Source organism: Megalobrama amblycephala, linkage group LG10 (genome assembly GCF_018812025.1).
Source record: "Megalobrama amblycephala isolate DHTTF-2021 linkage group LG10, ASM1881202v1, whole genome shotgun sequence".
Taxonomy (NCBI): Eukaryota; Metazoa; Chordata; class Actinopteri; order Cypriniformes; family Xenocyprididae; genus Megalobrama; species Megalobrama amblycephala.
In genome coordinates, this window is record NC_063053.1 from 912,359 (window position 1) to 927,081 (window position 14,723).

Below are 14,723 nucleotides of genomic sequence, written 5' to 3' on the forward strand. Positions count from 1 at the left end.
TTGGCCTGAAATAAGGTCTCATCAATACCCCACTCTTGATTTTTGGCCTAATATAAGGTCTTATCAATACCCCACTCCAATACCCCAACTTGATTTTTTAAAAAGGTTGTTATAATGGGACTGCATAGGTCGTTCAGGACACTACACGTCATGAAGTAAACTCATCTACTCAATTGTCTGCTTTTACAGCCTTGTTGTGATTATAGTAGTTTGTGTGATTTGGTGCCTAAGTTTACTTCTGAAGATTGTATTTAGGCTTCAAAATTCATAAAAGTTGGGTTTATTTGTGAAGATTATTACATAAATCAAACTTTTGTTGGTCACAGAGCTTATTTTATGCAATAATCCAAAACTGGTTATTTGTCAAAGGGAAACAGGTAACTTACGGGCCTACAAAAACACATCATCCTTGCAGCACTCCATTGATTAACAAAGCTTTTAACATCTTCACAATTTCTCCTTTTTCTATACTTAATTAATATTTATAAGAATTAATATTCTACCTCAGGTCTTTCCCTTTTGCCATTCTCAAAGTGGAGCCCAATCTCTTAACAGGTAAATTACAGAGAGGCCCCTCATTGACTAGCTACCTGAGAAGGGAGGGCACAAAGACACAAAGGAAGAAGGAAAGAGGGCCTGGAATTCTGGGAATGTGTCTGTGCTGGAATTGCTTGATGTCATAGTTAACATCAGACTCCGCTGCAGACTGCCTCAGTGAAATGTAGCAAATAACGAATACCTTCGTTAATAAAAAAAAACCCAATACGCCAAACGTGTTACATCTACAGCTAGCACTTGTTTATTTTCTCTAAATATCATTGGGAATAAAAGTGCATTTTTCTTGGAACTTTGTGACAACTGCTGATCGGCCCCCATTCCCGATACTCACGCATTTGTTCGCCGTCCGCCCCAACATCGTCCGATCGCTCCGTGTCGTCCTCATCGTCACCGGATGAGATGGCATCTGCAGAGAGTACCGGGAATACTGTAACCTTGCTTTGTTTCTCTAGCCGTCAATTATTATTCAATTATTTGCTATTTTTGACACATTAACATAAGCTGTCTCATTTCAATTTTTCATTGAAATTTCACGATTGTGATCAGAGCTACTATGAATGCTAGCTAGCAAACTGTCAAAAAGACATAACATTCAAAAAAACTATTTTAACGTGACATGTTAAAACAGACAAAATGTCTGTAAAACACAATAACAAAAGGAGTAAAACATAAGCAAACAATAAGCACTTCAACTAATATGATCTTAATACTCAAATTACAGAGCCAGCGAATGTGGTAAAACGTGCAAAGTGATCTTAAAGACTACATCTTCCACCTCTCTGCACTGTAAAGTGAGCGACGAACTGTAAAAATGCAATGAAAACAAGACAAACAGAATTATATCGGCATTCAATTTCAGGCAGAGACGGCGTCCGAAAGCTCATCTGTGAATATGAAAGTCTTATTCTGCAGATGGCGCCACCTGTGGTAGACAAGCGCCTCACCTGTAACGTTTACGATGAAGCAAAGCACGTCGCCGGCCTGTGAGCCCGCGGCACTGCACGCATACAGGCCCGAGTCCTTAGGGGTGGCGTCGCGGATCTGTAGCCACTCCTGATCTATGAACGTGCGGTTGTCAGGGCCCAGCGAGGAGCCGTCTTTGGTCCAGATGATGGCGGCCGCCTCGGGCAGCGGGCAGTTGAGCTTGAGCAGTTCACCCGGGTGCACCGAGCACAGGGTGGGCTTAGAGTTTTGGTTTTTGGTTGGAGGCTCTGCAGAGCGAAGAGGAAAAGAGAGGAGGGCAGGAGGAAAGGGGTGATAGGGTGCAGAGAAAAAGACAAAGACCAAGAGTGTAAGATGAAAAACACTGCACCAAAACAACATCCCTAGAGTGCCTAGTGAGAGTGCGAAGAAGAGGCTTCAGATTATTAATTAAATAACAGCTCACCCAAAAGCCTATCCCAAATAAAGACACCTTAGAGTGTCCACATTAGCTGTGAATTGTGTATACAGAGCGTTTCTGGAAGCATGCAGCTGTACCAAAGGGAAAGAGTGTGGCATTAGCAGTGCGTTGACATGAAAGAGGTGCCAGTTGAGAAATAGGACTCAATATTTGTTCATTTCATAAACAGAGCCTTCGGTTTTCCTTTCCCTGTCATTTCAACCCCGACCTCACACATTAGAATTAAGCCATTATTGCTGGTTCATTATATTATTTTTTATTATGTTGTGTGTGTGTGCCTGGAAATCATACTTTATTTAGCATGATTTATAAGCTTATAAGTTTTCCTCATGGGGGACCAAAAAAATCGGGACATTTGGTCCCCCATGAGTAAAACAGCTTATAAATCATACTAAATAAAGTAGGGATAGGGTTAAACCCAAAGTATAGTTCACTTTTTATGCATACACGAGGGTCAGCGAACAGTGCGCGACGCGAATTTCGCCACCAGAAGCGTACTTGTTCGCAATTACGTAAATGTAATTAGTTTATCCACAAGGTGGCAACCGTGCTCTGAGGGCATCGGTTCACAATGGTAGTCAAAGAAAAACTGCATAAACAGAACAGGAACTCATGCAAGCTACAGCGACAATGGAGGCCGACATGGACGGGAGATTGTGCGAAGAGGTTAGAAAGTTCCCTCAACTCTAGCATGAAAGAATACAAGGATGTTTACATGGGTTGTAACTCGTGGCAAGAGATTGCTCAAAACTATACAGTATAAGTATACCCAGGGCTTTAGGGGACAGAATATACAGTTTGTACAGTATAAATATCATTACATCTATGGGAAGTCCCCATAAAACATGGAAACCAGTGTATGTGTGATTGTGTGTGTGTGTGTGTTCGGTAAATTATAAAACCCATATTGGTTGACCACTTGCTAGTTCAAGCAAAACATACCATCTATATCCATTTCACTTCACCTGAGATTCCACTGAGAGCAAAGCCAAGACGGACAGAAATCAAACACTCAATCAGAAAGTCAGAATGAGCTGTAGAGAGAGCGAGAGGAATTCAGGAAAGACATTTTATCCGTTTAATTCACTTGATCTTTTGGGTAGAATGATAAACAATGATTAACACCGCACTGCATAGCAATCATAACAGCGCCTTGATGTTGTTACACACTCAAATGAGGTCAAAACTTTCTTCCTCAAACTAAAGCCATCAACACATTCTAGTACAGAGGAGAACTGTACAATCTACAATCCGAGCACAGATATTACATTTCTGGGCAATTAACATAGCCGAATGATTAAACCCAGACCACAGAACCACACTGACAAACACGTTCAGCGAATCCCCAAGACTAATTGTCCAATAATTTGGCCAGTACACCATGATCCAAGCTTCTGACTCTGTATGAAGGAGATCTCATGTTTCTGCAGATATAACAATAACCCAATGCATCTGAGCGGAAACTATGAATTAAGATAGACTAAACAGCTTTATAAGTGTACAAAAAGACATAAACATTGAAAGCGAGAGGTATGGAAAAACATGGTCGGACTTGTCAAGAATCAGAAATAATTGTGCACAGACACTCCCAACCCTACCTATCTTCCTGCACATTCTTGTCCTATTGTGAGTGTGAACTACACACACCGCAGGAAGGGAAAGTCATATGACTTGCGCTCAGTCCTCAAGGGGAATTGGAGTGTGCTTGAAGGTCTAAACTCTCTCCCCAGGCACATCGCCCTACGCAAGTTTAGTTCCTGTATTGTTCCTACTCCGGAAACAATTACCTTTTCCTTTATGCCTTTCGCGACTGTGCAGCCTCAGAACGAACTCTGCCGTTGATTGATGGGACCGGTATTCATTGCCTTGCTCTTCCGGAGGCCTCTGTTTGTCCAACTGTTATTTAACTGTAATTGGTTGCGCATTTCCCTCTATTGTACGATTAAAGACAACCTGAAAAAAACGAGGCCTGCTCTCACTCAAGTCCTGTTAGAAAGCCAACACATGTGGATCAGTTTTTTTACATATACTCTGGATGATGACCAGTGGACATTCAAGTCTCACTAAACTTTTAGTATATAAATAGAGAGTAGATAAGATGCTAATGGGTACTGAACCGATTAAGCAGTGCAAAAGATTAAGCTGTGCATGCTGAAAGTGGAAAAAGCCATGCAAAAATGCAGAAATAAGACAAGAGAGCTCTCCAACACATCCAAATTATTGCTTATGGTTTTGGTACATGTATGAATTTGGCAGACACTTTTATTTAGACTGACTTCCATGTTAACTTTTATGGTAATGCTTTACAATAATGTTCCATTAGTTAACATGAGCTATAACAATGAAAACTACATTTATTAATGTTAATCAATGCCAATTTTGACATTTACTAATACATTACAAGTTAATATTATAGAATGGACATGAGCTAACAATGAAAATTGTTATGAACTAAAAATAATTGATAAATACTGTAATAAATGTATTTCTCATTGTTAGTTAATGCATCTAATGTTATCCAATAGGACCTTTTGTAAAGTGTTACCACTTTTGTTTTAATCAGTACAATTCCCTGGGAATTAAACTTTGGCAACTTTGGTGAAATAACTTTTGACTAGCGCCATGCTTTACCAGCAACATACCAGCCAATTTCAACCAGTTTTTGTTGATCAAATGATCAAATTCATGGACACTTCGTAATTCAAAGGTTAAGCAAACTTTTCTCACAGCACTGCGATAAATTTTGTCCGTTCTGGCGAGTCAAGAACTTGATGCAACCGCAACGTCTTTAAACATTTGACATGCTTTCATTCTCTTTATTCTTCAGGTCCAGTACATCTGTTCTTTACCATCAACAATACCTCTGATGTGCTCTTTGACCTTTCACCTCTCACCCTGCCAACCGACCCCCTGCCGTCCACAAGACACAGACCCCTCCACAAATCCACAACCTGTTGACATCCTGCAAATTCCGGATTTTTCTTCTTGGGAAAGGTCAGAGAAACATCCTACTCTGCCACAATAAACGTAGTCTTTAGTCGACTGCGGTAAAACTCAATTTCTCGAGGTGTGACTGTATCTGTTCTCCTGTGTTTTCCTGGGAACACAGTGCCGTGCGTGGCGGTTATTATCAAACGTCCCGTCAGGAGTGACGGATACGGACTGTCTCGCACTTCCCGTCCGCTCCACCAAGTCTCATTTGCGCCTCTGCTAGAACAGATAATTAGGCTCTCGACCAAACAGTGACAGGAACCAGTCTGTCCAATTCTCACACTATCATCCTTCTGTCTCCGGCTGCTTGGCGACTTGGAATCGAGACCGCTGTGCGCTTCACTGAGTGCCCGGGGTCAGTCGGATGAGATGCGATGATGAAATGGCTCTGATAACAGAGGTATACAGCCTATTCCTGGATTTCCAAACCAGGGAGTTGCAAACATCTAGGTGTTCATGATGGAACTAGTAGAAATGTTGAAGCCAAATGTAATTACATAAAAATGTCTTAAATTATCAAATCTATTTCCATTAACCTTATAGCCAAAATCTTATGGTTTATTCATTATTTTGAATAAACATTTCAAACATTACTTAAAGGGATAGTTCACCCAAAAATGATTTACTCACCCTCAAGCCATCATAGGTGTATATGACTATCTTCTTTCAGAAGAACACAATCGGAGATATATTTTGGCTCTTCCAAGCTTTATAATGGGAGGCGAGATTTTGAAGCCCAAAAAAGTGCATCCATCCATCATAAATATAATCCATACGACTCCAGGGAGTTAATAAAGGCCTTCTGAAGAGAAGTGATGGGTTTTTGTAAGAAAAATATCCATATGTAAAACTTTATAATAACTGGCTTCCAGCAGACAGCCGTACGCAAGTCGAGTTACAGCGGAAGCGTCATTTTTGGGTGAACTATCCCTTTAAAATCACACAAAGTAAATGGTGTTTTAGGTGGTTGCTTAAAGGCCAAAGTCACCCTCAGGTCTTGATGACATTCTGGTCCACAAAGTCTTAACACATCTGTCCTCAATAAACATTTCATCTCTAAAGGACAAAAGATGTGGGACACGTTTAGTAGTTATTATGGGAATAGTTTAAACAGTAATAGTGAAGCTTTCCTTAGCAAACACTGTTAATTAGATCACAGGGGTTCAGAAGAAAACCCACCCGCCCCACACAAGTTAACTCTACTCGTTTCACGTTCCCCTCCTTCCTTATTTTCTCACCCCTTCCCGTTTCTACTCCAGTTAAATCCCAACACTCTTCCGTAGCCGCTCCTTTTCTTTACTAATCACAATCGCCTTTCAAATTGTAATTTCTGCAAGCTTTATTGTCATGACAATGGCATGCCCAGCCAAAAGCACAGGCCTCTCAGAGGCGCCCACGGCAACAGACCGACACACAAGCATCTGGGCAAATCTCATTGGCCAACTTTCCCTCCAAATCCTCTGGAGTCACATATAAACACTGGAATTTGGTGGTGGATTTAACTGCTAACTTCAAACTTTATTATATAAGCTGTTCAATACTATTTCTGTGCTATAAATTATGCAGCTTCTTGAGGAGAGGTGTGCTAGTTAGTGTCTAAGGGATGTGAGTGAAAAGTTCTATATTATGGATTCCAATGAAGTACGTTCACGGTTCTTCAGGTCTTAAAGGGTTAGTTGCTCCCTATGCAGGCCTCACTGAGCCATCAGATTTCAACAAAAATATCTTAATTTGTGTTCTGAAGATTAACGAAGGTCTTACAGGTGTGGAACGGCATGAGGGTGAGTAATTAATGACAGAATTTTTGGGTGAACTAACCCTTTAACGTATTTGCTAGAGCTGCACGATTTTGGATAAATTGAGAATAATGATTTTTTTTTTGTTTCAAATAGAGATCATGATTCTCTCATGATTCTGAACAGACAAACTAAACAAAATAGCATGTAATTTACTAGAGGTTCTGACAAAATATTAATTGCTGCATTCATAATTTAAACATAAAAAATTTGTATTGAATGAATGATTCAATGACTCACTCATAAATACTTCACTGGATAAATCAGCGTTTTTGAACGAATCTCTTGAATGAATGATTCAATGACAAAAACATTTTTTTTAACAGTCACTTGTCACCACCTACTGGTGTAACAATGTAATTGATAAAATCTTTATTTAAAGCATCAACTTTCTTACAAAAGGTAATTTGCTCTATTTTGATCACTACCGTAGACATCAGTGTTTATATCTGAAATATAAACTTTTATCCCATGTACTTTTGTGATCATTTAAATATTTGTAACATACACAACCATAGTGTGATGTTCAAAAGAAGCTGTTTGTGAAGCCGTACGGCTCTCTCTGGCTCAGCAGCAGCACCAATGCAGGTTTGAATGTTCCCGTGTGATCATATTTGTTTAATAGACACAGGCGAATCATTGTCAATTAGGAATGAGATTGTCTGGGTGTTTGAATCAAGATCGCGATCTTTCAATAATTAATCGTGCAGCACTAGTACTTGCTAGCAATTTAATTTGATTGGTTGCCACAACTACAATTAGTGAAGTTGAGAAAACTCAAAAATGCTTTTAAGTTTAGTCAACTTTTTGTTTTTAACAGTGCACCTAGCATCCAAAACACTCTATCAACTACCAAAAATCGTGTTAAAAACCACTCAGAATGCACCACATAGTAATAGCTAAAGATTTGCAAGGGGAAGAAATGGACAAAAATAGGAAAATAAACTAAATAAATGACATATCTACAACAAAAACACTGCAAGGGTTGACAACAGCCATTTGCCACATTAAAAAAAAACACGTTTAGTTTGTTTAGTGGGAGAGTGAGGCTTTGGTCGCCCGAGAAAACACAATAAACAAAGGGTGTGAGCTGACACTTTTATTACAGGGACTTACTATCATGATTTAGAAACGTTTAGTATAAACAGAGAATGATTCGCCCAGGAAACCCCCTACTGTAAGCAGGTGGACACTTTAAGGCACGCTTACCCAGATTGAGCGACCGGCTGAGCATCTCTCATAGTTCTGACAGAACGGGTTTGAGTATTCCCGTAGTGAACAGGAACGTCTGGGTTGCGAGAGAAAACCCTTCAGGCTAAAATCTCAGAGAGCAAGGAATTGGGGACGATTCTGATTCCGGAAAAAGAGTGATGGCCGGAAAGATTCGCTTGGATCTCCAACCAATGTTTGAAACATCATCAAAGCCCCGATTGACTGTGTCTAATTCTGTCCAAACCAACAGGGCACACACACACACTAAACACCAGCAGAACCACTCCAATGACAATAAATAAATCACACAATCCAAATAACAATGATCCGAACCAAGCATGTACGAATCCACATTTTCCACCATTGGGTCAGCCTAGCCAGAACCTCTGGTTCCAACCACAAACCTTTTGGGGCGACAGGGAATGACAGAATAAAGGGCGAAGATCTTCAACTCTATTGTGCTCTAAGCCCTGTCAGATTACATTTGATCCAAGTTTGCTTTCCCACACTTTCACAATGTGTTGTTTTCCAACCACTCTCCCAGCCTTTATCACGTCTAAATTGAAGCGACGCATGTACTAAGTTAGCAACATTGCTGATTCAGGAAGGTAATGTAATATTTCTATCATATAACTCTCCCTTAACAGAAAAACTAGCTCATGCGAAACTCTGCAGGAATTCTAAAAACTGATATGCTATCTTAAACAATTACCCCTCCCAGAAACACAACCAAGCCCTTGGTGGGCTTTGCATGCATCAAGTGGGGGCTGTTGTAGTTTCCCTCCAGGGGTGGGCGTTTAATGGCAGGGTTTTCTGTCGAATTGATACATATACTGTTCTTTGGTACAAAGAGTAAACATGTTTAGCACAACCCCCCGTAAGCACTCGACTACTTGAGTTGCGTCTGTAAGACAAGAAACTGGTGTGGCTACTAGAGCTCTCCACCTTTCACCAAAACCTATCCGCATCACATGACTCCACTCGAGCCACTTAATCCCCCATCACATGACCTCCCATAATCTTCCATCATATGATAAGTGCAAATCGTCTTACAAAGTTCCACAACATAGAGCACTTAGCGTTAGATGAAAAGTTAAGCATCTGACTTTGGACAAAAGATAAATGGCAGAACATTGCAATGCAATATTGTGCAACAGAACTTCTTTTGTATTTAAGACGTTAAGCGAGGCTTTACTCTTACAGGAACAGTTCATCCAAAAAGCAGATTCCTTCATTAACTCACCCTTGTACCATTACACTTTTTGGTGCTTTTTTGTTCTTTTAGATCCAATAATGGCCTCAAATATGCTTCTATTCAATGGAAAGAGCAAAGATTCTTAAAAATATCTTGCTTTGTATTCCAAGTAGAAAGAAAGTCATGCGTGTTTGGAACCAGATGAGGGTGAGCAAATAAAGACAGGGTGAACTTTCCCTTTAACCCTATTGTGGGCATGTACGGACCTCTTTTAACCCTGAGGTCAAAGGGTATCTGGACAGTGTTGTTTGGTGGGGGGTGGGGTGATTGCTTCGGGTGATTGTGTTTGACAACTCTTTAATTAACATAATGATTAAAGCTAGAAGAACAAAAGCAGACTCATCCAACACAACATAACAGGCCACTTAGCATTAACAGCAATAATCACAACTACTACTGAATGGTGCAACAAGAACCAAGACACGCCACTGCACCAGAAAGTGCCAAAGAATCAAATAAAATCACTTTTTTTCCTCTGAGTTGGGAATGAAGACGATGACAAACCACATCCCGTTAAAAGGAAGTCAGGAAACCTCCAAAAAGAGCAAATCTCTTGTTTCATTTTAGCTCAAATCTGAAAGCAAGCATGGTTTATTTTCTTCCCAAACAAACTAATACGGGTTGGTTTGCGTCTGCATGCCAAGCTAGCTAGCAGGTATGTGTGTGGTCCTCAACTCTGAACAACATTAAACTCAGACAGATGGAGAAAGAGAAGATATGTGGGGAGAAAGGAAAAGAGACGTTACGATCGGAGCCACAAAAATCCCAAAAGCGACTCTTTGGAACGAGATGTTGTGAATATACCATACGAAGAATAATTCCATGCATTACAAAACCTCAGGGTTCGCAGTTCAAAGATGCCAGATATATGCTTAAACCACTTTCTCCACATAATTATCAGAGTTTCAAAGACACGCTCCATGCAAAAGAGGGTTTGCATACAGCAACTCATAAAACCTCCAAACCACACTTCACTGCAAACCAGCACCTCCTCAGAACTTTCCTGGCTGTCTTGAAGGGCTGAACACAACCGTTTATGAAAAGTTAAATCCCATAAATCTGCACTAACTAATGACCTATAAAGCAATGAGGAATCCTACCTATTACCACAAGAAATTCCGCTCTGCAATGTTTTGTTTTCGCCCAAATGCCTTATTTTCCCAAGACTTCCCCCAATAAAAACAACATATTTTCACACATAGGTGCAGCTGTAGGAGAGGGTGATTGTAAAGAAGCATCTGTTTTCTTGTCACCAATGAAGTATTGCGATTTCCTGCATCCATCACTCCTTACCTTCAGGTTCAATCGTGGTCTTCACCTCTTCAGCAATCCTCAACGATGGCCTCGCCACAGACGCCGTTGCCAGGGTCAAAAGCAGGAGCGCACCCAGAAGCCACCCCCGGGAGGACATCCCGTCAGCATCCCGTCCCCCCCTCCTCGGCCTCCCCCTGGACACGGATCCCATCTGAGGGGCTCCACCCAACCATGAACTGCAGGCTGCACGGTCGGTCACTCACTGGAATTCTCACCAATCACCTGGGCTGAGGAGCGCAGTATTAATAGTCCAGGGTCCAAAGAGAAAGAGAGAAGATGAGGGGAAAACCATTAGAAAAATCCCTAAATATCTAATCAGTTGATTCTGAAGCACGACTATACTTACAGACAGTGCATAAGTCTACAGATACTGTAGGAACTAAAGGCCCACGTGTCAAAATGCTGTTGAACGAGCCTTGCCACAGACATACCAAAGCTCTGATGCGTTAGACCTACCTACTGTCTGACACCTACACACTACACCTTCATCAGCCACTGCCTCAAGAGCTACTGCTACTTCATAGAGATTAGACAGCCTAATTATGTAAACAGTGATTTATTTTATCTGGAGTATACGCTCTAAAAATGCTGAGTTGAGAATGGACAAACCCAGTGGTTGGGTTAAATGTTTGATCAACCTGCTGGGTAGTTTTATTTAACTCAACTATTGATTAAAAATCACTGTATTGCTTGCTTAAAATGAACCCAAAGTATGTTGAAAATTAACATTTAATTAATAATAATTAAACAAACATTTATCCAAGTGCTTATTAATAAATGTTCACCTTTTGATTATTATTGTTGCCTCTAGTAATTTTGTGTCAGATTTTTAATTTCCAAACTATTTTGGGTTCATTTTAAGCAGGTAATACAGTAATAACAGTTAAACAACAGTTGAGTTAAATAAAACTGCCCAACATTTAACCCAACCACTGGGTTAAAACAACCCAATCGCTGGGTTTGTCTATTTTCAACCCAACTTGTGTTGTTTTTAACCTTGCCTAGCATTTTTACATTTCCTTACTTTGGTAGGCTTGGGTTGTTTTGGGGTTGTTTTAACCCAGCGGTTGGGTTACATGTTTGATCAACCTGTGGACAGTTTTATTTAACTCAACTATTGTTTAAAAATGACTGTATGTCTGGCTTAAAATGAACCCAAAATATGTTGGAAATTAAAAAATCAGACACATAATTACTAGAGACAACAGTAATAATCAAAAGGTGAACATTTATTATTAAGCAATTTAATAAATGTTTATTGTTTAATTATTATTCATTAAGCTTATTAACCTGTTAGCGGTACACAATAGTTCAAGAACAGCGTGTAATTTACTTTTGGTTTGCCTTTTTAGGCAGATTTTACAGGAATGCTAAGATGTTAATAAATGTTCATTTCCAACATATTTTGGGTTCATTTTAAGCGAGCAATACAGTAATTTTTAAACAATAGTTGAGTCAAATAAAACTACCCAGCAGGTTGATCAAACATTTAACCCAACCGCTGGGTTAAAACAACCCAATCGCTGGGTTTGCCTATTTTCAACCCAACTTGGGTTGTTTTTAACCCAGCATTTTCTACTATTCTGAAGGAAGCGACTTCATTGGCAGTTCAGAACTCATTTGCACAAGGGAAAAGGTGATTTCAAACATTCAAAACACGACCACTGAAATTGGAATTAAAACCGCGGGAATCAGTCAGTCAGTCAGTGAACGCGCACGTGATTCTCTGCAGATCTGGCGCGTAAATGCGGTATTGATCTGTTCTGTGATCGTGCGCGAGCATTTATTGAAAGCTTTAATGCATTTGAGATGATTGACGGATTCTTCTGCAGTGTTATGCTGGAGCTGTGAGAGGTGAGCAATGCAGGATCTGACGCTGTAACACGAGCTCCTCATTTCTAATCATACGCCATGGAATGAATATGACAGGTTTGAAAATTAATGCACTTTTAAGGCGCATTTTTGCTTATGCTGGATAGGCACAATGCGCGCGGGTTTGCTGCACGAGCATGATTTTGGAAAATATTTCCCAATGCAATACATGACGTCACCTTTAGAGAACTTTTCTCGAAAATAAATCGCTGCATATAACGAGTGCACGCGTTAATCAGAATCCGATTCACATTCAAATCAGTATTCACAGAAGAAAAACACTGGAATTAGCTGTACTGTGTCCTCTGATTACATCTGAATTGTTTTTATTGAGGCCCATTACTAAACAAAACCCTAATGAGTTTATCATGATTTTATTACGGGAGATTAACTAGATCACTTTAATGTGAAGAGACGGTTTTTATCTTTAGATCAACTCTAATCAGTATCCATATTATGATTAGAGTTAGATTTTTACAAATAGCCCAACATTATAGTTAATTTCAACATTTAGAAGTTTGCATCAGAGTTTATCACTAATAGGAAAATCCAAAACCCACTTCTTTATCATGGCAAAGAAAACTTTCTAAAGCAAACTTATGTCAATATTTTGCATTTTTGTAAATCTTATTGTCTCCACATCCTGATGATGCTTTAATTGCCATTATTAAACGACACATTAAAAAGAAACAACAGGTAGACGTTTCTGTTCTAAAAAATCGAATTCGAATCGAATCTTGAAGTGTTCCAAATGTGCACGTTCAAATTACAAATGATTGCAGTGTGTTATGAGTGTATTATAATCCTCATTTTGCTCATGACACTTAATTAGGAGGAACTACAAGCCTAAGTCCTAAGACCTCATGCAATATTCGCAACTTTTACTTTTTATGATTTTACATCACATATTGCATTAGCATTTGCTTGCATCTTTAATGTACAATTACATTTTTAAATGGCCTGATGTTTCATTCTAAGCACAGACTCATAATTTTATTTTATAATCTTGCAAGTTACTTTTATCTTTAAAAAGCAAAAACATTTAGATGCACCAAGTGAAACATTTTGATAACCTTCTGACAAGATCATAAAAATAGTTATGACATATGAATATATGGCATTTCCACATAACTGAAGATTCAGCATTTAATTTAATATACTATTAATCGTTTTTGCGTAAAAATGATTTGCGCGTAAAGTTGAAATAATGTCACAACAACTAAACAAAAGTTGCATTTTCATGAAAGACAATGCTTTAAATCTAAAAGTAACTTACAGAGAAGGAGCAGATAGTGAAGTTCAGGATCCGCATATAAACAGGGAGCTCATGGGCCGAATCCAGACAGGAATGCGACCAAAACTATTCCCTATTCCCAAATCCAGCAGCGCACCAGCGACAGGATCGCATGCCAACCGCGACCCACTGATAGTATCCGTGCGTGTTTGAGTAAATCCTTCCAGAGGAAAAAAAAAAATACGCGTCCCAGCAACTTTTTTTCGTCCGTAAACCAAGTTGTTGTCGCTTCACCAGACGGCTCGTGCAAACGCGCTGCAGCCTTCAGCTACCCGAGACGCGACCGCGCAACAAACACAGAATAAAACATCCATCCCAAAATACACATCCAGTGACATGAGCGCAGTCTCTGAGGATACTGGCTGTTCTCAGACGCTTTGTCAGGTTTACAGAGATTTTTTTTCCTCTCTCTCTCTCTCTCTCTTTCCAACCCCCTGAAGAAATGTCACTCCCCCCTGAAACTCGAGACGTTTCCTGGCTGATAGTTTTTGGACTCGGTCTTTCTCCTCCAATCACAGACCGCAGAGCTCGGGCTCCCTACGAGCAGCTCGACCAGTTCTGCGCAATCCTGTAAAGTTTGTCCGGAACTGGGGTCTCCCTCCTCCTCTGAGCTCCAGCGATGCAGAATGACATTCATTCACTGCAGCGGCGCCACCTAGTGGCTGATCTGTCGGATTATTAACCCTTTTGGGGTCTCGGAGACCCCAGGGCCATTTAAATTGCATGCATACTTGGGTCATGACACTTTCCATTTCATGTATTTAAGATTTGAAAACATTCTATCATACAAAGAATGTCTGAAAGTGTAAATAAATTGCACCGTGACAAGATTTATTTAACATTATTTGTTGAGATATGCTTTGCCAACAGGGTACACTAAAAAATGCTGGGTTAAAAACAACCCAAGTTGGGTTGAAAATGGACAAACCCAGTGGTTGGGTTAAATGTTTGATCAACCTGCTAGTTTTATTTAACTCAACTATTGTTTAAAATTTGCTGTATTGCATGCTTAAAATGAACCCAAAATAT

At 39.8% G+C, this 14,723-nt stretch overlaps 1 protein-coding gene across 6 annotated transcripts in view; it reads right to left on the reverse strand.

Annotated features, from left to right (window-relative positions):
- Positions 1-14,246, reverse strand: part of fgfr2 (fibroblast growth factor receptor 2) — a 54,591-nt gene extending 40,345 nt beyond the window's left edge. For 2 of the 6 annotated variants that reach the window (XM_048203857.1, XM_048203859.1), the window contains exons 1-4: positions 13,677-14,245; positions 10,508-10,755; positions 1,503-1,769; positions 890-964 (exon numbers count right to left, since the gene is read on the reverse strand). In XM_048203857.1, the coding sequence (XP_048059814.1) occupies positions 890-964; positions 1,503-1,769; positions 10,508-10,679 (514 nt within the window). In that variant the 5' untranslated portion in view covers positions 10,680-10,755; positions 13,677-14,245. Of the gene's footprint in view, positions 1-889; positions 965-1,502; positions 1,770-10,507; positions 10,756-13,676 lie in introns of all 6 variants that reach the window. The other 4 variants (XM_048203860.1, XM_048203856.1, XM_048203861.1 and 1 more) reach the window with 4 other exon arrangements.
- Positions 14,247-14,723: the final 477 nt, after the last annotated feature.